General features: G+C 52.3%; 6 protein-coding genes across 6 annotated transcripts; 5 read left to right on the forward strand and 1 right to left on the reverse strand.

Moving 5' to 3' along the window:
* Positions 1–3,278: 3,278 nt before the first annotated feature.
* On the forward strand, positions 3,279–4,968 carry BP01DRAFT_332168 (glycoside hydrolase family 72 protein). The gene is made up of 3 exons (XM_025573073.1): positions 3,279–3,319; positions 3,386–3,411; positions 3,471–4,968. Exon 3 carries the CDS (start codon positions 3,635–3,637, stop codon positions 4,937–4,939), a length of 1,305 nt encoding a protein of 434 aa, XP_025435235.1. The 5' UTR covers positions 3,279–3,319; positions 3,386–3,411; positions 3,471–3,634; the 3' UTR covers positions 4,940–4,968.
* Positions 4,969–5,405: 437 nt separating this feature from the next.
* On the forward strand, positions 5,406–7,313 carry BP01DRAFT_332170 (putative MFS transporter). The gene is made up of 4 exons (XM_025573074.1): positions 5,406–6,018; positions 6,145–6,205; positions 6,265–6,512; positions 6,569–7,313. Exons 1-4 carry the CDS (start codon positions 5,449–5,451, stop codon positions 7,199–7,201), a joined length of 1,512 nt encoding a protein of 503 aa, XP_025435236.1. The 5' UTR covers positions 5,406–5,448; the 3' UTR covers positions 7,202–7,313.
* A 2,517-nt stretch (positions 7,314–9,830) lies between these two features.
* Positions 9,831–10,187, forward strand: BP01DRAFT_378821 (uncharacterized protein; the record flags this gene model as incomplete). The annotated part of the gene is made up of 1 exon (XM_025577093.1): positions 9,831–10,187. One exon carries the CDS (start codon positions 9,831–9,833, stop codon positions 10,185–10,187), a length of 357 nt encoding a protein of 118 aa, XP_025435237.1.
* Positions 10,188–11,114: 927 nt separating this feature from the next.
* BP01DRAFT_400581 (uncharacterized protein) lies at positions 11,115–16,393 on the forward strand (the record flags this gene model as incomplete). The annotated part of the gene is made up of 7 exons (XM_025578583.1): positions 11,115–11,570; positions 11,612–13,275; positions 13,624–13,759; positions 13,833–13,898; positions 14,107–14,232; positions 14,331–14,442; positions 14,560–16,393. Coding segments are annotated over 7 exons (4,394 nt in total), but the record flags the coding sequence as incomplete, so codon positions are not given.
* Positions 16,394–18,406: 2,013 nt separating this feature from the next.
* yap1 (putative bZIP transcription factor AP-1/Yap1) lies at positions 18,407–20,310 on the reverse strand (the record flags this gene model as incomplete). Its single annotated transcript, XM_025577094.1, has 2 exons — positions 18,407–19,774; positions 19,828–20,310. 2 exons carry the CDS (start codon positions 20,308–20,310, stop codon positions 18,407–18,409), a joined length of 1,851 nt encoding a protein of 616 aa, XP_025435239.1.
* Positions 20,311–22,552: 2,242 nt separating this feature from the next.
* BP01DRAFT_352786 (uncharacterized protein) lies at positions 22,553–23,862 on the forward strand. The gene is made up of 3 exons (XM_025574013.1): positions 22,553–22,613; positions 22,678–23,416; positions 23,478–23,862. Exons 1-3 carry the CDS (start codon positions 22,563–22,565, stop codon positions 23,564–23,566), a joined length of 879 nt encoding a protein of 292 aa, XP_025435240.1. The 5' UTR covers positions 22,553–22,562; the 3' UTR covers positions 23,567–23,862.
* Positions 23,863–24,225: the final 363 nt, after the last annotated feature.

Consider the following 24,225-nt stretch of genomic DNA (forward strand, 5'->3'; position numbering starts at 1 on the left):
AAAGATAAAGTTTTGGTGAACGACACAAATCACACTGCATTATTGGATCGGATTCCAGTAATTCGGGGCGACACAGCCACAATCTGGAGCGCCAACAATCTCCACGGCATACTTAAGGGACTCACCGTCGCTGGGTTTTCCACGGGTGAGTTACGCAAGTAGCTGTGTTGGCCAATTCTTTGAGAGTCTTCTTGTCTTTGTTTGACTGCCTGTTTTATTGTTTGTTCGACATTAAGAAGACAGGTTGTGGTCGAGGCATCCAGGAAGTAAAGTGGTTGAATGTTGTGGTGGTGATGATTCAGACAATCTCACTGCGATGGAGAGAACAACAACACAACGCGGCAACACAACACGAGGAGACCGACGACGTAATTACTTACCTCTGCCAAGCCCTTTGATTGTCTGCGACTAGCGCCAGAACCAATTGTGCATAACTCTTGGCCGCCACCAAAAGAGGACCTTGCCCCCCCGTTTGCCTATCACACTGCTCGCTTCCAATTTCTGCGGCGCACTCAGCAATCTCTGACTTTTTCGGGCAGCAGGGAAAGACGGGATGATGCCACGAGGCGCAACTGTGAGTCGGACCTATTGAGGGGTTGCAACGGCCTCATTTCAAGATGCGTCAGTCTGATCTCTTTGATGCGGGTGCCATTTTCATCATCATTTATGATTGATCCATGATTGATCAAAGTTCAAACAAATCCGGCCCCCTGGCGTGTTTCAGCGCAAAATTGGCGCAATGCGGAACTTGTTTCTTTCCGATCCCTTAACCTCACGTGAGTGTACTGCCACATGTGGCTGATGAGCAGTCAACTTTCATCTGTGCCACGGATGAGCCACATCCGTCAGCCACCTCAGCCACATGTCCTCCCCTCTCAAACTGTGCTGGGCAAGACATCTCCAGCGGTGTTGGCCCATATTTGAGGCATGGACGATGAAGTGCGTCCGTGGATTTCTGAGCCGTCTTCTACTGGCGCGCGCCAAGTCTGCAAACTGCTGTGTCACTATTAAACTGGATCGAGCGCCGGCGGCAGTGAAGACCCTCCCTCTCTGATTTTCCACAGATGGATCATTACGCAGACTGCGCTGATAGAACACACATATCAGTTGGAGATGATCTTGATATGGCCGTGGCACCTTGAAAATTCCACGCTCACGAGACGAGGGCTGAGGGTGCAGCGGCAGAATGACCTTTTGACCTCCTTGCCTTGGTGTCGGTGCTGTTTCGCTTGCATCCACACAATGAGGTCATTTCGAAATTGTTGGCATCGGGATTGATAGACAAGAGGATACCAGAAAAAAAGGGGGGGCGGACAAAAAGGAGAGAAAGCGACCGCTGGTCAACAAACAAACAGAAAGCAAGACAGACCAGTAGTGGGCTAGTGATGCCACTAACATGTTGCTCCTGGATGATCCCAAAGCTTGTTCCTCACTTGGCCGATAGTGCGAAGGGCCGCGGTGAGAGAGGACTACGGACTTACCTGCATAGGTACTTATTGCACAGTATCCTGCGGTCGGCCAGTCAGCCGGGTCGCTCGGACTCGCTTTGGACACAAAAAAAACAGGGATCAGGAAACAACGAGCATCACATTCATTGTTGACAATTGGGAGCTGTGCCTGAGGCCTACTACACATCAACACAGTACTCCGTACGGAGACTGGCCATTTTGCTGCATACTACTGCACTGAGCAAGTTACGTCGACGGAGTATTGTTTAAGCCTTGATCCACCCAGAATAAGCCTTTTTGTCCATCTATATTCGACACACGCTCGATGGATGAGGAGGACATGCATTGGCATCCTTTGCCGCAATGGGATTTGTTTTCTGATGGAAGAGGTTGTATTACATACCAGCTCTTACCTGGTGTTACTGATCTTACATGGAGGGACAGGAAGGCGACGTAAGCTCCGGACCACCTTGAACCCTTAGACCCTGGCGCAGGGTCTAAGGGGGTCTGTCTCTAAATTTACTCTAAGTTTACCGTACAGAACATGGTATGGTCACATTCCCTTCGATACCTTCCTGGAGGAGATTGAGGAGATTGCCCAAAATTTGCCCCCCCTCCTAGAGAGCCCGCTTTACTCCGAGCGTTTCGGATGGCTGACTGGGGCGGCCAACAAATCTGAATCACTTGGTCCCCCATTGAGATGTCTCGACTGAGCCGTGGGCGTGCATCTCAATAAGCCACCGACCCACCAAGCATCAGGTGAATGGCCAGGTCCCGGAAAGATTAGCCCCCCTCGGCAGCTTGAACGAAATTGGCATGTTGATTTGTCGAGAGAACAGTGGATCAGGAACAAAGGCACGCTTCCATTCTTTGCTGAAATGGTATGGACTGGGTATTTACCCTGGGTATTGTATCCGTGGTCAGGGTCCTGGGCCAATCAACCCTCAGGGTCCTGGGGAGAGTGGGTCGTTTCTTCGGGGTCTCAACCCTGGATTTGACCCCTGGCTGACGGTACGAGTCAAGTATTCGCCCTTCCTAGAACCGCCCCGATTACCGTGTGTCGGCGGTGGGAGCACAATAAAGGATCATGGAAGATCATGGATTGTAATTGAGTCCGCCGCCTGGCGCACGATAGACAATATGAGGAGAGATGCTGTCAATGGGATCGAGTTGATAGACTAGAATGGCATGGAGAAGAAGAAGAAGGTAGTCCGATAGTACTCCTAGTTGGAAGACAATGAGTAACAAGGAGTACAGTAAGCAGTGTTAGTTTCCTGCTCTCCCCTGAGTTATTTCTCAGTAACTACTAAGTAAAGTAACGTACCTATAGTTGTGCTATTTTTACAGGCGTCGTAATCTGGTTCCTCTGGGACGAGGTCTCCATCAATGATCACAGAGTGTCCAGGCAGGGGCCAAACTGGGCCATTCGCCCTGCCTTCCCTTCTTATCTTCCGCCCTCCCCCAGCCATCGCCCTTTTCTCTCTCCTTCCTTCTTTCTTGCTTCCTTGTTTCTTCCTTCCAGTCTCCATCCAACATCATCCCACGTCAACGGCGGAGTGTTCGCCGTTAGTCACTCGTTCTCTCTCTTTTAGACATTGTTTCTGCCCGGTGCGGTTCAAAATCTCTTCGCTTTCCCCTCCGTTTGAATTCAGCACACTCGTTCATAACTCCTTCCACCATTGATCATGAAGTACAACTCGCTTGCCCTGGCTGGGGCTTCGCTGCTCCTGGGCCGCGCCGTTGCGGCTGACTTGCCAGAGATTGCCATCAAGGTATGTGCATGAGAGTGACAGGAAACACAGTGAGTTGGTTTTAACGGGCTGGTGTGTGCAGGGCAACAAGTTTTTCTACTCCAACAACGGCACCCAATTGTGAGTAATCCCCTCAAGTCAAGATAAGAGGGAGTAAGCTCATTCATGATCGCTAACCATTTCCAGTTACTTGCGTGGTGTTGCCTATCAACGTATGTAGACAGATGATCTGATGAGCCTTTCGAGGTACTTGAATCTAACCGACTCGCAGAGGAATACTCCGGGGGCAATGGCAACACCTCGACCTCCACCGACTACACAGATCCCTTGGCTGATGCCACCTCGTGCAAGCGGGACATTCCCTACCTGCAGCAGCTCCGTACCAACGTGATCCGTACCTACGCCGTCGACCCCACTCAGAACCACGACGAGTGTATGACCGCGTTGGCCGACGCTGGCATCTACCTGATCACCGATCTCTCGTCTCCTTCTCAGTCCATCAACCGCGACGATCCCGAGTGGAACACTGAACTGTACGACCGCTACACCAGTGTCATTGATGCCTTTGCCAACTACACCAACGTCATCGGTTTCTTTGCCGGTAACGAGGTGACCAACGACAACAACAACACTAATGCCGCTGCTTACGTCAAGGCTGCTGTTCGCGACATGAAGAAGTACATCAAGGCCAAGAACTACCGGACTAGCCTCGGTATCGGTTATGCCACTGACGACGATGCCACCATCCGTGACGACCTGAAGGACTACCTTGTCTGCGGTGAATCTGATGAGTGGATCGACTTCTTCGGTTACAACATCTACGAGTGGTGCGGTGACTCTTCCTTCAAGACCTCTGGATACCAGGCCCGTACCGAGGAGTTCAAGGACTACCCTGTGCCCGCTTTCTTCTCCGAGTACGGTTGCAATGACCCTTCGCCTCGTACCTTCACCGACGTTCCCGTTCTGTTCGGTAGCGACATGGACGACGTCTGGAGCGGTGGTATTGTCTACATGTACTTCCAGGAGGCCAACGATTATGGTCTGGTGACGGTCTCGGGTACCAGCGTCAGCACTCTCCAGGATTTCGAGAACCTGTCATCCCAGATGAAGAGCGCCACTCCCACTGGTGTGAACAGCAACAGCTGGTCTGCCAGCAACACTGCCACCAGCACCTGCCCCAGCGTTGCCAGTGCCTGGGAGGCCAGCAGCACCCTTCCCCCCAGCCCCAACGACGAACTCTGCACGTGCATGGAGGATTCGCTGAGCTGCGTTGTCAAGGACTCTGTTTCTTCCTCCAAGTACGGTGACCTCTTCGACTACATCTGCGCTCTCAAGGACGGCGAGTACTGTGCGGGTCAAACCAGCAACTCCACCAGCGGCACCTACGGCGCCTACAGCGTCTGCTCCACCAAGCAGCAGCTCAACTTCGTCATGAACCAGTACTTCAGCGCCCAGGGTGCCCAGGCCAGCGCCTGTGACTTCAGCGGCAAGGGTACCACCACCTCTGCCCAGTCCGCCACTGGCACCTGCTCCTCCTTGTTGAAGGAGGCTGGTACCGGTGGCACTGGCTCTGTCACATCTTCCCCTACCAGCGGCTCTGGGGCTAGCGCCAGCTCCAGCTCTTCTGAGGGTGCTGCTGGTATGGTTGCCAGCCCCATGGCTGTCTCTGTCGGCAGCTGGCAGCTGGGTGCTTACGCCGTGACTGCTGTGGGTGCTGCCCTCGGCATGATCTTGCTGTAAGCATGCGATGGAATGGTGACGGTGTGGAGGCAAGCAGCTGGAGAAATGATTATACCTGTAACCTTTACCGTTGGATTCTTTCGCCGTACATAATTGAACTGTTTCTGTATACGCTCATTTTAGTGTGAATTGATGATGTGTTGATGTTCTAAGTATATCCTGCCAACTCAGCCGACTCATGTTGTTGCTGTTGCGAGTAGACCAATCTCGGCTAGATGCAGTGTAAGTTAAGTGTGAGCTTGGAAGTTATGTTATCAGCTGCTTTGCGGCCTGACAGTGGGCCCCGGATGCATACAATATCATGCAAACTTACTGGCAAGTCCACCGACTCGGCGGGGCGATCCGAGGTCGGCGCATGGGTGCAAAATCACCGAGCGGTTCGATGGAGTCCTCTCGGCCACACTGTCGGGATGCCGAGAGCAGAGCAGAGATATAAACCGGCCGCAGCCCGGGACTCGAGCCGATGGATTATTGCAATCATTATAGATTGACTATTGAAGACACTAACCATGCCGGCCATGGAAAAGTCTTGTGGCGCCGACCTCGAAAGAGCCGCCCGACCGACCGAGGAGACATCAGCATCATCAGCACAGACACTCAACACAGACACAGACACAGAAAATGATTACGCAAAGCCCCAATTATGGAGCCTCCAATCGGTGTTCACCCTCCATCCGACCCCCAAGAAAGGCTACGACCTCCCCTTCTGGCATAAAGCGGTGATCTTGTTTATCGTGAGCTGGATGACCCTCGCCGTGACTTTCTCGTCCACAAGTCTTTTGCCTGCAACGCCGGAGATCGCGGCCGAGTTTGCCACCACGACGGAGATTATCAATGTAACGAATGCGGGCGTGCTACTGGCGATGGGATTTTCGTCGTTGATTTGGGGGCCTTTGAATCAACTGATTGGGAGGCGTGTCGCGTATCAGTTGGCGATCTCGGTGCTGTGTGGGTGTTCGGTGGGTGCGGCCTGCGCGGGAGACATGCGGGTCTTCACTGCCATGAGGGTCTTGGGGGGATTGACTGGAACGGGGTTTATGGTGACGGGGCAGACGGTTCTGGCGGATTGTTTCCCTCCTGTAAGTGCAGGATTTTGATTCATGTGTAATGATGTGCTCCTGATGAAGAAAGAGGGTTCTGGACTCATCACCAATCATGTTCTATTGCATCCAGTATATACTTACTAATACTATATTATTTCCCAGACAGTGAGAGGTACTGCAGTTGGCTTCTTTATGGCAGGAACCGTGAGCGGACCAGCTATCGGTGAGTTTCATGGCCCAATGTACTGTACTTCTCCCCAACCATACTTACTATTGACTCAGGCCCCTGCATCGGAGGCATCATCGTCACCTTCGCTAGCTGGCGCAACATCTACTGGGTGCAAGTCGCCATGACCGGCTTCGGCCTCGTGTTAGCCGTCCTCTTCGTCCCCGAGCTGACTTCGGTCGATGCCAAAGCCCACCCTGTAGAGGCAACCGTCGAACCCTCCAACCAACTCCGAACCATCCTATATGCTTTCAATCCCATGCGTGTCTTCAAGCTGTGGATCTACCCTAACATCTTCCTTGCTGTACGCCCCCTTTACCATTTTCTGGTGCCTCTAGAACTCCCAAACTAAGTGGACAGGATCTAACCTGTGGCCTCCTCTCCACCTTCCAATACGCCATCCTCACCTCCGCCCGCTCCATCTTCAACCCCCGCTTCCATTTATCGTCTGCCCTTGTCAGCGGCCTCTTCTACCTCGCCCCCGGTGCCGGGTTTCTGGTTGGCAGCATCGTAGGTGGCCGACTCAGCGACCGCACCGTGAAACGCTACATGGCCAAACGCAACGGCACGCGCCTCCCGCAGGACCGGCTGAATAGCGGTCTCATCACCCTGCTGGGGATCCTGCCCGCTGGCGCCCTGGTCTACGGATGGACCCTCCAAGAAGGCAAAGGTGGCATGGCCGTGCCAATCATTGCCGCCTTCTTCGGGGGCTGCGGGCTCATGGGCAGCTTCAACGGGCTGAACACCTATGCGGCCGAGGCGCTGCCCCATCGGCGGTCCGAGGTGATCAGCGGGAAGTATATCATCCAGTATCTGTTTTCGGCGGGGAGCAGCGCGGCGGTGGATCCGTTGATTGGGGCGATTGGCGTCGGATGGACGTTTACGATCTGTGTCTTCTTCTCGATTGCGGGTGGGGGGTTGGTTATGCTGATCACGCGATGGGGGGTGGATATGCAGCGGTGGGTGCAGAGGAAGACTGGGGTTGATCCATGAATGAGTGGGATGGTCTTGATCTGATGGATCTGATGAGATGATAATGACTGATGAGATTATTGCTTGATTATGAGCTGTCGGGGTGGTAACATGATAGAGTCGGAGGTTAGAGAATATAGATTGTGATAGATTCATTTTCTCACTTCTGGATTCCTGATAAAATGCCAGCCTGTCTTAAGAATATTTGTTAGTAGTAGATTACTGGCACCTTTTCTTCTTTATTTTGTTCGAAGGGGCCAAGTTGTGAGGGTCTGTCTATCCGGGTGAAACTGAGACATCCAGACTCACTCAGCGAGCAAACGCCTTCCGTTTGCTGAACCCCTCCTCCCCTCACCACGTCTGCGCCGCATACGAAGGCCCAAGAACAACTACAACTGATTGTGGTTCCCCAGAAGTTTCTGTAACGCCCATCAATTCACTGCCTCCACCAGTCAACAACAGTATGCTGCGTCTTCCAGGGGTATAAATATGTCCATCGAACCTCTGCCCAAGTCTTCTCATCTTGCAACCATTTCTCTTCCTCATCCATCTCATCCTGCTCATTATTTCGTCGTGTCTTTATCACTTTTTGTAAAATGCAACTATATCCTGTCGCCTGGTCTGGGGCTTTCGTCTTTCTCTTTACTTTGATCACTTGAAACCATGGTCCTTCTTCTCGCACCCACTAGAATTCTTTTGTTCATCGTCCGCACTCGCAACCTTGGAGTCAATGCAATCCCCATCATAAACACATGAAAGTACAGTTCTGATTTGTGTTTTTTTGTCTCTACGTGCCTTTTGCTTGTTCCTTCTATCACTGGATTGACCAGCTTCTACCCTATGCTCTCATCATCCGGTCATACACAGGTTTCAAGAAAGATCATTCCCTGTCTCATAAACCCCTCTCTTTGAGGTGTCCGTGAGGAATTTCTTCTAGTACGTTTAAACGGGACAAGAAGAGATGAGCCAACTTCGCAACTTTCTGCTTGTCAGTCCCTCCCTGCCCCTTCGCACGCTACGGGTGATGGTAATGTTGCTCAGTCTCTGCATTCCTGCTCACAAAAGTGGGCGGTAAGACATCTCTAAGGTCGCAGGGGCTTTGAAGGAATCAGGGGAGCGACAATCTCCGTCATCGGGGACTTTCAAGTCATCAGCTGAAATAAAAATGGTAAATGCGGAGCACAAAATCTATAAGTTACAAAGCCTTCTTGGGCAGGACTACCGGTTCAGAGAATCAGAAATCGACCACTGCGAAGAGTCAACTAAATAAGGCATCTCTGCTCAACAATCTGCGGCTCTCCAAGAAGGAGTTGTGTAGAGTGGTGGCAATCAGATCTGGTAAATTCACACTGGGTCGAATATCGGGACAATTGGTAGCAATCTCGCCGCCAACTTTCACATCATCGCAAGAGCGACCAAATTACCGCCAAGTATCAAATGGAGCCACAGTACGATTTCCGCGGGCAGCTCGAACAGCTTGCTTGAGACGAAGTGGAAAACAAGTTCATACTGAAGGATTTGACCAATTCAGTGCGCGTTACGTTGGGTACGACAACGGACAATGCCCCTTGGGCCTCAAGCTCCCGATCACCAGCGCTGAGATTGTCATTCCGGACGAGCAAGCCAAATATACCCAGAATGTGGTATCAGATCCGAGCGCACGCAATGCTGGAGCTCAGCAGAGTTCAGAGCCTGTCAGGCGAATTCTAATGAAACACACGACGTTGTACTGGGCGAAGAAGTTAAAGCTTGAAACCTCGGCAGGTGTACATCTGATACCCGTGAATGACTGCACAGGCTCGCCTCCCTGCTACGTTCGGCTGTTGGGTAGCCAAGTACTTTTGCAGTATGCGCCACGACCGCAGGGAGATGAACCATATTACGCCGTACTTCAATATTACCGACCATCTGCGAAAGGTAGACAGAGATCTCAATAAGTGTGGAGGGCCCACTGTCATGGTCATCTCATAAATGGCTTCAGACCAGTCAGAGATTGTCCCAGCTAGATACCGAAGCCATGCTGGTTCTTAAGCTATGGACACGCCAAGAGCTGTTCTACGCTGGTTGCCTCAACTCAGTCCAGAATGCTGCTTCAGGCTATGGACATGCCAGGAGATGTACTACGCTGGTTGTCTCTACTTCTACTACGAAAAGGACAAAAAATCAACCTACCCAAGCCTTCCTGATACTTGACTTTTGTTGCTCGTCTATCGAAAAAGACCGGCTTGGCTCCGCCCTACCTTTGTCGGAACATTAACCCGGCAACAGAAAGCGCAGTGCCTTTGGCCCACAGCCGCGAAGCACGGATACGTCTAAAGTGTCTGCGATACTTGTGCGAAGTTCGAATGGGCCAGAAAGATTATGCTACTTAAATATGTACTAAAAGAATTCAAACCCCATCATGGGTCTCGGAAAACATGTTCTCGACGCATACGCTAAGTGAAGGGCCACCTTGACCTATACCTAGCACAATGGGCACTGAATCATCGGTATGGCTTTTGATCAAGCGCTTGGGAATATAAACCCACGGCGGTACATATAAGTACCAATAAGCAAACTCGCCATCAGATGTATATCAAACCACGAACGCAATTTTTGATCATCCTTGACCATATGCAAAAACGCTAAACAATCAACCAACGCGAGAAAAATGGCTCAGCTGACGCACATAAGCCAATACCTGCAATACAAGCAGGACATACGAGACGTGGCTACCTGGCTTCTGAGGGCGGATCACGACTTAATGTCCAGAAAACCCGGCAGACTGAAGGGCAAGGCACGTATGGCCGCCAGGGATCTGCAGGCAAATAATGCCCTGCCCCCTGAAAGCATAAACGACCCTCTTTCAAAGGAAAATGAGCTTTATTCAGCGGGCGACGGCGATCGTGTCCGGCCGATACAACACGGAGGTGAAGAGGAAGTCGATGACTATGTTAAAGCAGCAGTATTAGTTAACCGGTTCGAGGAGCTTGACGGCCGAAGCCTCCGGGCGCAGCAAGACAACTGATACCAAGAAGACTCCACTATTGATTCGAGTTCAATGCAAGATTGCGGAGGCGTCGGCAAACACCCTCTTCTCTCATACTTGCAATCGAGATGTTCTTTGAGGACCTCCACAGAGATATCAGAGAGCCTCAGAGCTCGAGTCATTGGTCGATAGCTAGATCCGCAACCGACACCCTCGTATCACTTACGAAGATGCTCCGGAATCCACAATCCAGAGTAAGAAGCACTTCGTTACCTCCCAAGCAAGCCATACAAAGTTGCCCGAAAATGCCCATTGATAAATTCAAGGAGCGCTGGACCAGAGAATCGACTGCGATGGGAGAGAAGAAAAAGAAAATCGTCTGGACACGACCCAATCAGGGCCACAGTCCGCATCAAGTCTCTATTCCTCAAGCAAAGCAGCCTCAAGAGCGATCGGGCGGGTTCACCGCACCGGATAGAGCCAGACCGAGAACTGACTGAGCTCGCAGCACAATCCCATAATGAAAACCCATCATGGCTTCACTCGCAGACGTTATCAAGAAATTGCCGGGTCAAGAGGTCTCCTCACGACAGATGGGGCATCTCAACTCGTCACTGGGCTACTGGAACAACCAATATAACCGGACCAGCATCAACAACTGCATGCGCCGTCAGGTTACATCCCAGAGCGAACTGGATGTTCCTGGCTCAATGGATACCACGAACCATCATTCAGGGCTTTAGATCGGCAACAATTGCGAAAGACAAAGAGGTGCGAAGACTTGGTAGGTCGAGTTTGTTAGTCTGTTTATAAGTGAGAAAGTAATGGGATGTTCGGTGATGATCAGCATTTTGGGGCGGACCAGTCGTCGTCACCAGCGGGACTTTCCCCTCATTCAACTTATTTAGTAGTCGCCCTCCCACTCCCTTCTATTCTAACTTGTACATCAACCAATTCAATTAGTTATCATGTATCAAGATTTTACCACCAACCTAGGTCTTACTACACTCTTTACAACTCTGCTCTCCTTCATCACACCCAACAAGCAGACTCCTGTTGTATATCAGCCTGTACTTCCTCCTTCTTATCCTCTGGCTGTGCGGAGCCCATACCTATCAACATGGATGCCGAGCAATCAAGTTCACTCACTCCCTATGGCTGAGCCACAATTCTGGGCCGGCCAAAATCTCACCTGGTCCATCATGGCTCGTATAGATGGCCAGGCTTACAGTCTGATGGGCGTCAAAAGCTTCAACGAGGGTAGCCGCCCTGCTATCGTTCGCGATGCTGAGTACACGGCCACCCATTCCATTTTCACTCTCACTGCTGGTTCGGTGATTTTCACCCTGGACTTCTTCTCGCCAATTGCGCCTTCGAACTATCTTCGCCAGTCCTTGCCATTCAGTAAGACCGACGCGCTCCGTAACAGTTAACCCGACTAAGTGCTTACGGCGTGTCTCCAGGCTATTTGACCGTCTCAGTCTCCGGGGCCTCGTCCAGCAATGTTCAGATTTACTCGAGCATTGACGAAAGATGGACAGGGACAACAGACTCTACGTCTTGTCACTTTCAATACACGAACACAACTGCTGTCTATTCCTTACGAGTGAAGAATTCAACCCTATACTCCGAGGAACGTGACATGGCAACCTGGGGCGAAGCAATTCTAGCCTCGCAGCCTTCTTCAAATTCAACCCTCTCATATGCCTCGGGAGACCATGGGCAGCTGCAGACCCTATTTGCTAAAGCTGGAAATCTGACCAGGTGGGATTCATCATGGGGGCCTGGAGCCGTGGTTGCCATTGCCCACGACTTGGGATCGGTTGAGAACACGCAGTCGGTGACTTTCGCCGTTGGACACGTGCGGGAAGAGTCAATCAACTATTTGGGCAAGCCATATACAGGATACTACCGGGCCTTGTATCCTCAAACTACCCAAGCGGTTGCGTACTTCTTGAATGATTATCCTGAGGCCCTTCGGGAATCGCACGCTCTTGATTTAGAGATGCAAAAGCAGGCAGCCGCGGTGGCTGGGCAGAAGTACGCCGACATTGTGACTTTGTCGGCTCGTCAGGCCTACGCAGGTATCGAAATCACAATTCCTGGTGATACCCTTGACACGGCCGATGTGCTAGCGTTTATCAAAGAACTATCGAGCGACGGTAACATTAACACGGTGGACGTCATCATGCCTTCTTTCCCAATTTACTATATCCTGGATCCGGACTATATCCGCCTTTTACTGGAGCCCATGATGAGGTATCTCGCCGCCGGACGCTGGCGGCAGCCCTACGTGATCCATGATATGGGCTCGCATTACCCCCATGCGATTGGCCACGACAATCAACGAGCGGAACCAATGCCAATCGAGGAATGCGGCAATTTGTTGGTGCTTGTGCTGGCCTACGTTCGTGCCACGGGGGATACAGAATGGGCGGCTCAGTACACCGGGCTTCTCCAGGGCTATGCAGATTATCTGGTTGAGAACGGCATCGACATTGCTGAGCAGCTGTCCTCGAACGACGCGGCCGGGCCTCTGGCGAACGAGACTAACCTGGCCATCAAAGCTGCTGTGGGGATCAAGGCTTTCGGGGAGCTTACCGGCCTTTCTGAATACTCCCAGATTGGCGATACAAGAGCCAAGCTGCTCTTCTCGCAGGGGCTGGGGGTGGACGCGCAGAAGACGCACTTTGTGCTGCAGTACCCAGGGAAGCCGGCCTCGTGGAAAATCCCATACAACCTCTACCCGGATGTACTATTAGGCCTGGACACTTTCCCCCCGGCTGCATATGACATGGGGCCTGCTTTCTTCAGGTCGGTCCGAGCCGAGTATGGTGTACCTTTGGATGATCGGCAAGATTGGGCCAAGTCGGACTGGAATATGTGGCTGGCTGGGACGCTGGATTCCACGACCCAGGATGAGTTTGTTGATGACCTGTGGCGATACATGACCAACGGCAAGCATCACTGGCCCTTTTCCGATCGATACATCGCCACGTCGGCCCAAGGGGGCAGCCCCGGGGTGCCCGTTTTGTGTCGCGCGCGGCCTACAGTCGGAGGACATTTTGCTCTGCTGGCCCTGCAGGGTCCCCGGTCGCTTCAGAAGGCCGTCAGTAGAAGGCTTGAAGTGCTGAAGCAGGAGTCTGCAAGCGAGCAACCATCCCTTTGGGTACAGAGCGGAGAGCTTTGAGGCATTTGAGTCCAAGATAGTAACTATTGTCCTGTAGTTATACGAATGGTGTAGAATGGTTGGTCCATCGGTACTTGTTTTCCTGGTCTTGTGTTACAGAGTAGTCGTCCACCACTTGGACAAGTGACCGGTTATGAGAATCATATTAAAGAAAATTGGACAGAACTCTTTGTTTAGATGGTGTTAAGGAGATCAAATTGGGGGCTGTGGTCGTGTTGTCGCTGAAAACCAATTTCAATCTGTCTGTGTTTGGCCAGGATCTCAGATGCTTAGCTAAGCGGGGAGGTGGTTGTGTTGCCAAACCCGCCAAACCAATCTTCCCCCCGTTGTTGCTTCACAACTGCTGGCTGTTGCTTTGCTTCTCCTCCTCCTCCTCCTCCTCCTTCACTCTGCCTCAACTTTCTTCCTCCGCTACCTCTTTGTGTCTCTGTCGCCTCATCATCGTCTCCTTTTCTTCTTGCCTGTCTTTTACAGCCTCATTTTGCTTTCTCCAGCTCACTTTTCCCCCGACTTAATCCTCCGTCGCCCCCTCGTCATTAGATTCTCCCCCCATGGCTTCTGTACGTCTTGCCTGATCGATCGCCTTCACCGGCTTAGCTGTTGATTGAAGCTCTCAACGTCATGGCTGCTCCTTCTTCCCCCTCCACCCGTTCATTTCATGTTTTCGGCCATCTTGCGAATGCGCTCACTCCGCGGTTATAGCTTGTGCAACTGACTGACTTTTGACCTCTTGCCAGCCCCGTCCTCCTCACAACTTCGGTGCTCAAGGCTATCCGCTTCCCAACGGTGCTGTCACTTCTGGTCCCGTCCCCGGCGCCACTCCCCTTCTTCCCAACAACGGCCGTGTCTTGCAAAATGGCCCCGTCAGAGTTCTGTGTATTGCTGATGTTCGAGGTATGTGTTCCGGACCGACCTTCGATGTGTCGGTCGCATCGGGAGGACACGACCGAGCTGACTTGGGGAAACTTTGTTTTGCTTTTTCCGTGACGTAGGAAATCTCAAGTCCCTGAACGAATTGGCCAGACAGGCTCGTGCAGACCACATTATCCACACCGGTGACTTTGGTTTCTACGATGATACATCGCTGGAGCGCATTGCCGATAAGTGAGTGCTCTCCGGTACCTCAATGGAGTGCTGTCGTTCTTCTCGGCCCTTGGCCTCCGTGCATGCAACACATGTGATCGGATCAGGTTCACTGACCGATTGGGCTTTCAACCTTAGGACCCTGAAGCACGTGGCTCAATATTCACCGTTGCTACCGGAGAACGTGAAGCGGACGATCGCCCAAACTCCTCCCCAGCAGTCGATCAAGCAACGATTCACCCCCGACCAGCTTCCCCTGTCAGAGCTCCCCATGCTGCTGGACAAGCGGCTGACTCTCGACGTACCTGTGTACACTGTCTGGGGTGCTTGTGAAGATGTTCGCGTCTTGGAGAAGTTCCGCTCGGGGGAGTACAAGGTCAACAACCTTCACATCATCGATGAGGCTAACTCGCGACTGCTGGACATCGGTGGTGTCAAGCTGCGCCTGTTGGGTCTCGGTGGTGCTGTGGTGATGCACAAGCTATTTGACAATGGCGAGGGCAAGACTACAATTGCGGGTGGCCAAGGGACAATGTGGACGACCCTCCTACAAATGGGTGAATTGATTGACACGGCCAACCGTGTCTACGATCCGTCCGAGACGCGTGTCTTCGTCACGCATGCCTCTCCCGCCCGTGAGGGAATGTTGAACCAGCTCTCGGTTACCCTCAAGGCCGACTTCTCGATCTCCGCCGGTCTGCACTTCCGCTACGGTTCCTCCTACAACGAGTTTTCCGTGAACCCCTCGCTGGATCATTACCGCGGCAAGCTGGCTGCTTCGAAGGCCTCATTCAACGATGTGTGGGAGACCGTCCGCGGTGAGGTTGAGACCGCTATCTCCCAAAATGAGGCCCAGAAGACTCTGCTGGACAACGCTCTGGAAGTGGTGAACCGGATGCCTACTGTTGCCAACGGCGGCAATCCCTTCGGTGGGCCTGCCGCTCCCGGCAACGCGGCCGGCCAGGTGGACGAGAGTGCCTTCAAGAACATGTGGAACTTCAACCTGGCGGATGCAGCTTTCGGTTTCCTTGTGCTGGAGATTGAGGCCGGCCGCATTGCCACCGAAATGCGCGCGCAGGGTTTCAACTTCGCTCACCGTACCGGAAAGCCTCAACCTGTGGCCTCAGCCCAGGCCGCCCCCGTTCCTGCCGCTGGTCCCCCCGCCGGGGTTGCTTCCCCCCGTATCCCCGGTGCTGCTCCCCAATTCGGTCAAGTGCAGCCTGTTTCTGGACGTCCTGGTGTCCCTGCCCAGCAAGCTTCTCAGCCCGCCCCGACCAAGGCTCCTGCCGCCGCTCCCGCCCGCACTTCCCCGGCTCCCGTGATTCCCAAGCCTGCTACTCCCCAGCCTCCTAGCGCCTCCGCCGGGCAGCCCTCCGTGGCCTCCCCTGAAAGGGCCGCCGCTGCAACCGAGGCCAATGGCACCGCTCAGCCTGGAGACAAGCCGTCAGAGTCTCCCTTGCCCAAGCCCGAGAAGAAGGCAAGCAACGGTCTCTTCGTTTCCAATGTCGACAACGAACAGGCCGTGCGCGATCTCTTCCCCGAGGAAGACCAGGCCAAGATGGTGAGAGTGGAGAAGTGGGGCAAGTTCAATCACGTCGTGACCTTCGCCACTGTTGAAGAGGCCAAGTCCGCCCTAGAACGTCAGCCCGCGGAACACAAGAAGCCCACCCCTCCTGGTCAGCCCCGCAAGCCCAACATCAAGTTTTTCGAGGATCGTGGCAGCCACCGTGGCAATGCCGGCACCTGGCAGAGCAGCAGCCGCGGCGGTGCCAGCTCCTCTCAGCGCGGATACCAAAGTGGTGGTGCGAGCGACAGTGAGACCAACAGGGGCCGTGGATTCGGTGGACGCGGTCGTGGCCGCGGCGATCGAGGTGGTCGCGGCGGCCGAGGCGGTCGTGGTGGCTTCAACAAGGGAGGGCCATCTGAGGCGTCGGATAACAAGCCCGCTGCCGCTGCTGGAGGTGACGCTTGAGGCATGGTTGTTGTCGCGTCTTTTTGATCTTATCGTGCCCTTGTCGCCTTTCTCTTTCTGTGTCGAAAGCTTTCCAAAACCTCTTTTTCCAGATCCGTGCTCCCTACCTCTCTCTTCCTACTCTCTTATCATGTCTCTCGTCTGTCTCTTGCATCCGTCCTCCCCGAAATCATCACCACCATGTTCGCTACGAATCTTGCACGGTTTTCGTCCCATACTTTAATCTTCTTTGTGCGGGATATTTCTTGTTTGCAAAAATGACGTCTACTTTTCTTCCCTTATCTACCTTTCCACTACTTTTGTTTTCTCTTAACCTCTTGAGCGAGATGCGTTTGAATCTTGATTGATTTTTTTTCTCTCGTTCTTCCTTCTTTTTCCATGTAGACATCATTTCACCGTGCAACGATGGTAAAGATTGTTCCACTAATTAGATCAGTCTGTCCTGGTCTCGCAGAGAGCCCAGACCCATCGGGAGCTTACGGAGTTATGTTATTCGTTGGTACAGAAGCCACGCTTGGGACTGAACGCTGAAGGTGTGGAAACTGGAAAGGAAACCACCCCACCGGTGGAGTAGAGACAGGTGGGTTGGGTCGGGGAGACGATGTCACGATACGGACGGGGAACCATTGACAGGTGGAATGGGACGAGGAAAGTAACTGGAGTACCGAAGACGAGAAAAGAAGCGTTGTGAAAGGAAGAATAGGAGTGAAGGGGAAGAAGACGGCAGGTGTTCTTTTTTTCCTTCTTTTTTTTTTTGTACTCTAAATTCCTTTTTCATTTTTTTTCTCGTCGGTTTGTTTTTTCTCTATCTCTCTCTCCATAGGGAGATGACGCTACCCAATATCGATACCCTTGTAACTTCATTCTGGGTTCTTGGTTGGATCTTGATTCTTGGATCGATAGTTGCTGTAGACTTTGACACTAGGTAGAGTGAGGTAGTTGTTGTAGTTGGTGTGTTACGATCATGGGAGCGTAGATAAGTCATCAGTAGTGGTTCTTTGCTTGTTTAAGTTGCAGGTGCACTTACTGTATGTACCCTTTCGGTTCAAGTCATCCTTCTCTCAGGTCTCGATGCGGGTCTTGGGTCTCAGTTTGAACAGGGACTTGTCCAGACACCCCCGGGGTGTGTGATTAATACCTAGGATTGAAGTCACTGTACGAGAGATGAAGTATGGAAAAATAACAATGCTGAGAATGGAGACATACTATCCTATTGGTACCTATGATGTAACTAGAAAATGAAGTGCAAAACAGACAGACACCAGGAAATGACAGATAGAATGAAATCTCAAGCATCAAACCAAAAATTGTCAGATCCCCAGAGCCAAACTAAGCATGTCCCACCTCCATCTACCTTGTTGATAACGCAGAACGCAGATGCGCCGTAGGATCTCAATCCCGTCCACAGTCTTTCAATCTCCAAGGTTGAACATGACTCCTAACGTGTACACAGCATGGACAGTGAAATTGGGCGAATGAAGAAAAGTGCAAGCAAGGCCTAAGACGAGAGGATCAGGTTCCGAACCAAGCAGAGCAAGCAAAGGAAGCAGAGGCCTCAGGAACTGTCAAGGACAAAACTGCATCAATCAAGAGCGATGGTGGTGATGTACAGTCTCTTCCCCGCGGAAAGGCGGGGATACGGTGTTATTCAAATTGTACAAGCACGCCTCCCAGAATCGTGTTCAAATGTGGCAGCAAGGTGAATAAGAAAGACAGGGATATAGAAATGGAATGTAGGCAAAGAGTGTAGATGGAAATTTGTAATACGTGTGTACATGGTTTGATCCACCTGGTCCAAGAAACAATTGAATATGGATCGGTTAGATTGTGCTGGTTGCATTCGGTTTCTGTCCAATTGTTGCGCTCTTTTGTGAAGTAAAAACCTCCCATTATCCAATATGTTTCCCCTTGGGTCATAACGACATCAATAGCAGTAGTGAGATTGTACTTGAAGTGGTGGGTATCTGAAACGCAGAACGATAGTGTCGGAAGCGATGACGCCATGTGCAGAAACTACTTGGCGCGTCCCATGATGTCTTCGACGTCTTGCTGGTTGACGACCACACCGCCCTCGGAACACCGAGCCTTCATGCGCAGCTCAGAGCAGAGGTTGTCGACATCGAGTTCACCGTTGCGGAATTTCTCCATAGATTGCAGGCGATCCCTATTCTGGGTTGGTATGCTTGGATTTATGCCAGGCGAGGAGGGAACGTACCATATCTTGGTGCAACTGAGCATCTGGGTTTGATCTTCCCCAGGCACCACCTCATCTTCATCCAGCTTACTATCGATCTCGTCGATCAGAGTCCTCTTAGGCTGTGGAGGTTGCTGTGGCTGTTGACTGGCTACCTCGCTGAAGTTATGCGAGGGACTGCCTAAATCCGGCAAGGGGAATGCATCGTCGAAGAAAGTACCGAAATCCTGGGACAAGATTGCGTCTTGTGGTTCGCGCCAGTCTCCAAACAATACCGGATCAAATTGCCCTCCATTCTGCTGAGCCAACATCTCGAGTGCGGGCTCGGGCGGAGGAGTCTCCTTTGAGACCTGGTCCGTCTGATTGGGAGTGTTTGTGACGCTGACACTGCTGTGTCTGACGGCCGGAATGGGATTCTTGATGTTGCCGCAAGCCATACCGAGTTGTGCGCAGAAGGACTCCTCGCCGTTGATTCCATTATATGTGCAGTTGCTGTGGTCACCCTGGTGCTTGATGGCGGGGGAGTTGACCGACGGTTCTGGGGAGGTACCGCTGGAAGAGAGGAACTGGCTCTGATGGGAATCGGACGAGGATGATGGTGAGTCGGAATTCGAAATATCCTGCACAGAGGGAGCGTGCTGTTGAGCATTGGGAAGCTTGGGGGTAGCACTCTTCGAACCCAGGCGATCCCCGTTCGACTGCGACATGGGGCTAGGCGTATTCGTCGCTGATCCATTAGCCTTGATTCCGTTCAGCGGATCCCGGCTCAAAACGCCAGGCACGCGGGAATCGTTTCGCGAACCAGGGTCGTTCTTGAGCTTGTTCTGTTGATTCTTGCCCCATTGGGCATTGTTGAAAATGTGCGCACCCGGAAGGTCACCGAACTTGGGGAAATCAAACATGAAATCATTGTTCTGGAGACCGTTATAGTTTCCCTTGGAATAAGCCCCAGGGATAGCGTTCATGGCCGTAAGTCCATTTGTGCTGGTGACCCAAGAGAGGCGCTTGCGGTATTCCTTTAGCTCAACTTGCAGACGCTCGATCTGGGCTCGGAGCAATCCATTTTCCTGATTCGCATCATCTGACGCCTTCTGCAGTTCGTCCACCTTTGTCTCCAGATCTTTCAGGTGTTTCTCCTTGCGCTCGCGGAATGCCCGTTGCGCCGCGCGGTTTTGTGCTTTGCGCTTCTGTAGAGGTATTAGCACAGAGCGGTTATCCCGAGACTGGACAAGATACGTACCGAAGTGGGTTCGGAAGTCAATGGCTTTCTTCCGGGCTTCTTGGCTGTTTTGTCATCGCTTTCCCTCCGTTTCTTGCCGGCGCCTTCATTTTCTTCAGTAGGGCCGTCCATGTCCTTCCTCTTCTCGCCCGGTTCATGCTCGTCTGGCAAGGCAAGGCCTCCAGGCAGTTCTCCAATCAAATTCTCTGTGCCTTGATAGTCGAAGTCTAGCTCTGGGTTGAAGTCGAGAAAAGGAGACTCATCATCAGCGTAGCCCAAAGTACCGGAGTTGGGTTGAGCGAGGTCGAACCCAGGCGATACATTGTAGCTGCTCGACGAAGCATTACCGGGGGTCGAGTCTGGTTCTGAGTTTGATCTTTTGACCTGAGAATTAGGCTGTTGCTTGGAGGGAGGGTTGTTGGAAGAAAGCGCGGCCAGCAGAAGGTCTTGCTGGTCCGGGGACAGGTAGAGGCTGTGTTGATAGAGAGAGTTGTAGTCGGCCATTGCGAAGGAAGGATACGATTTGTGCGGGGGAGGAATGCGTTCTCAATGTAAAATGTGATTAGATGAGCTGGAGCGAGTCGGCGATGGTTGTGCTATAGCACCTGGTAGATGAAGCTGATAGATACAAGGACCGTGTCAGAATTCGATTCGACGTTCGTTGAGCTATCAGGGCCGGGCTTCCCGCCCGTTCGTTGTATCGATGTTGAACCCCAAAGGCTGTATGAGGTGATCGAAAGGCTTCTGGATGATAGCACCCGGAAGAGGAACGGAGATTGTAGATAAGAGGGCCTCAATCACCGAAGCTGCACCATGCAAAGAGACCTTTGACCAGTATTGATGCTGAAGATGATTGAAAGTACCGAGGACGACTGAGCGGAAAGTCTTGTTGAGGTGAGTGGGTAGGTAAGAGAGATGTGTCAGAGACGTTGTCCGACAAGCGGTATCGAAGCAAGTAGCAAGCGAGTGCACAAGCCGCAACGAAGGCTGACGAATGATTTGAAGACACCACGGGATCAGGGGTTAGGTCAGAAGAGAGAAGAGGGGCGCGGAGAAGGCGTGGAATGAGAGAAGAGAGTGATGATGCAAGGCCAGTGGACACGGACAATGAAAGGATAGGAGAAGAAAGAAGAGTGAATGTAGAGGGGAGGGGAGGAGGGAGGGGGGGGGGAACTGGGCTGGAAGGCAGACGAAAGGACACTAAGGCAAAGACGGTTTCAGGATCATGGGGGAATGATTCGCTGCCTGGATTACTGAGGGCTCAAAGCCTAAGACGAGAAGGGCGTAGTTCGGTGGAATTACAGATTTGAGGCAGAAGTGAGTGAGTGAATTTGGATGAAAGAAGAAAGATGATGGAATGGAGAGGGCGGAGGGACGGGGGAGCCAGGAGGAGGGGGCAAGTCGGTGCCTAAGGCGATGAGAGCGGTGAATGGAAAATACAGTCTTCATTGGACAGAGGGGAGAGCGGGGGTGGTAGACACGCCAATCAGAGCAGACTGGGCAAAAACCCTTGGGATGGTCTCGCCTGCTTATAAATCGAGGCTGACGATCCCGAGTGGTTTTTCTCTCTCCGCCCATTCTCTTCCACGCCGCATTGATTGGTTTCACTTTCACTCCCTCATATGAAAAAAACTGCCTGTCGGGGTCATACGCGGGCGGCTTGTCTCTGTGCTTACTACTATCGCACTCCACCACTAAAATCTACTCGATTCAGCCAAAGGGGAAATGACTCATCGCGCGTCATGACTTCTACCTCGTGCTGAGAGCCGCTGCGTTACATAGTAGTAAGCTGCACCCTCCATTTATCGGGACTCTCGTACCACTCGCATGACTCGAAGGACGCGCGCTGTCATGAAGGAGAGTGTTCACTAGAGCCCCCATTACCACCTCGAAATCAAAGGAAGTACAAAAGAGGCAGCTCGGAAAGTCAATCTCATCTTGCCGAAACTACTCATCTCGGTTCAGTGCCACCCGGCAACCGGGGTCGAGGGGGGGGATGGATGCTCGAAGATCCGCATTTCCGGCTCCAATTCAGCCCTTTGAATTAGACTATGCTGATTCGATCGGTCCCTGGCTTGGTCGTTGGAGCCCTAGGTAGGCACGAGGTAGGAAAATACTTCAGCATCGTACCATCGGAGTAGACCCGTCTTTGCTATCACTAGATATCACCGGAGAAGATGGTCGTGGACGACGGGGAATATTGGCGGATCCATGCTGGCCCTGCAGTAGCCAATAGTTCCCGAACCCGAATGACGTGAAGATCGCCAATCAACTAAGCCTTGACCCGTGTTAGTGGATTGCTCTGATGGGGTCTGGCAAGCTGAAGCATAGTTGCAAGGACCATTGTCAAGAATGAGAAAAGTGTGCTAGGGTAATTGAGTCTTACGCAAAAGGAAAGAGCCAGGATTCTGGTGTCTGGAGTGAGGCAGCCTCGTATTTCTGCAGTCTTGGAGTATGCAGGCATTGAGATGTCAGCGATAAGCACAGCTGCAAGTTGCCAAGCATGATGAACGAGCCCCACGTCTTCCCGTTGAGCCATGTGGCGGTGCATCTGTAGTCACGTTACTCACCAGCCGCTGTGGGGGCTCCGCCACGGGATCTTATCCCAACGCGACTTCTTATCTGCAACTTCGTGATTCATCCCCGTCTGTCTTGATTTTTACCATCAGTAAAGCACTTCGTCTCACCTCTTCTCATACTACTCCCCTCCTTCGTCATACCCTCACCCTCCCCAGAAACCTTTATCTTCTCACAAAATGTCAGAGATTGCAGCCCTGGAGGCTGAGGTCAAGGAGTTCAAGCTTCAGGTATGCCCGGGCGCAAAATCTACCATACCCGTGGACTTCATATAAATCTGACCATCATCATCAGCTTGAAACCGTCCAATCGAGTTTGCAGGTAGACCCAGACAACACAGAATTACAAAGTCTCAAAACTGAGCTGGAAGAACTTATAAACCTCACCGAAACTTCTATCGCCGAGTTGAAACCGTCCGCGCCACCAGCACCCCAGCCAGCCGCGACGAAGGACAGAGGACCGAAGGACACTTACGGCGCACAGAACAACTACCGCAAACCGACCGCTGAACAGTCCGATGAGCCGGCCCCATCTTACCCGGCGTCTTTCTCGGTCAACGAACATGTTCTTGCTCGTTGGGTCTCAGGCGACAACTCGTTCTATCCCGCGCGCATCACCTCCATCACCGGCTCGTCGAGCAATCCCGTCTACTTGGTCTCGTTCAAGTCGTACGGGACGGTGGAATCTCTGACCTCCAAGGACATTCGGCCAATCTCCAGCAATGACTCGCGTAAACGCAAGGCTGATGCAGGCTCAGGCAATACTTCTTCCCAATCTCCGGCACCCCAGCCACCCCACTCAAGCGTGATCTCTGCGGCAGCGGACATCAATCCCGCGCTGGCCAATCAGGCGCGTCAGGAGCCGAACAAGGTGAGCGAGGGGTCCGCACGGCCCAGCAAGGTCGCCCGCAAGGTGAAGGCCAACAAGGAGCTGGAGGAAGGCAAGATGAAATGGAAGGATTTCGCTAGCAAAGGGAAGTTTGGACGTAAGAAGGAGAGTATGTTCCGAACAGGAGAGGGAGTCAATGCTCGAGGTATGCTGTTTTTAAATCCCATCTGTCTCATATATCGTCGGGCAGCGACTGATTCAAATAGTGGGGTTTACGGGGTCCGGTCAACAGATGCGCAAAGATCCGACGCGGTCGCGACATGTCTACCAGCAAGGCGAAGACGAAGGATACTAGTTCTCTGAGTGTTGATCGATGGAATACATCCCACTGTCACCTCGTGTCCTTTACCGTGTATCAAATCGCTAACGGGCTCTGGTGACAGATCTAGTGCAAGTCGAGCCTGTCGCTGATCGGGGTTGATCCTCGATGACCACAATTGATGATGCGATTGAACACCATACCATTAATCATGAATGACTTTCTCTGTGTGATTTACTTGACCAATATCTTATACATTTCGACAGCCTCATAGGGGGCTGCTTTCCATGTTTTCTTGTGTCCCAAGCGAAGCATTTGCTATGCTGCGTGTACCGCGCTCCCCACTAATAATTGTCTATTCTCAGTCCACACGTCTCTTGGGCACAAAGGCAAGAGGTGTTTGGAAGTAAAACCGCTGATTGGCATGGGATTTACTACCGCGTAGAGTGAGTGACCGTCACTGCCACACCAGCTCAGCCTTGCGATGACTGGCAAGGCTGAGCTAAGACCCTCAACCATGTCTGGACGTCTTTCCAATCCTTTTACCCCGTATGTTTCGTCCCCACAGCTGCGGTAGCTTCTTTGGCTCAAATCCGTAATTTAGCCCTACCAAATGCCACGAAACCCCAGAGTGGCGCAGATGCTGAGTTGTGTCAAACACTCTCATCCATGCAAACGAAGGTCATCATCGGTGG

This window comes from Aspergillus saccharolyticus (assembly GCF_003184585.1).
Source record: "Aspergillus saccharolyticus JOP 1030-1 unplaced genomic scaffold BP01scaffold_2, whole genome shotgun sequence".
Classification (NCBI taxonomy): domain Eukaryota; kingdom Fungi; phylum Ascomycota; class Eurotiomycetes; order Eurotiales; family Aspergillaceae; genus Aspergillus; species Aspergillus saccharolyticus.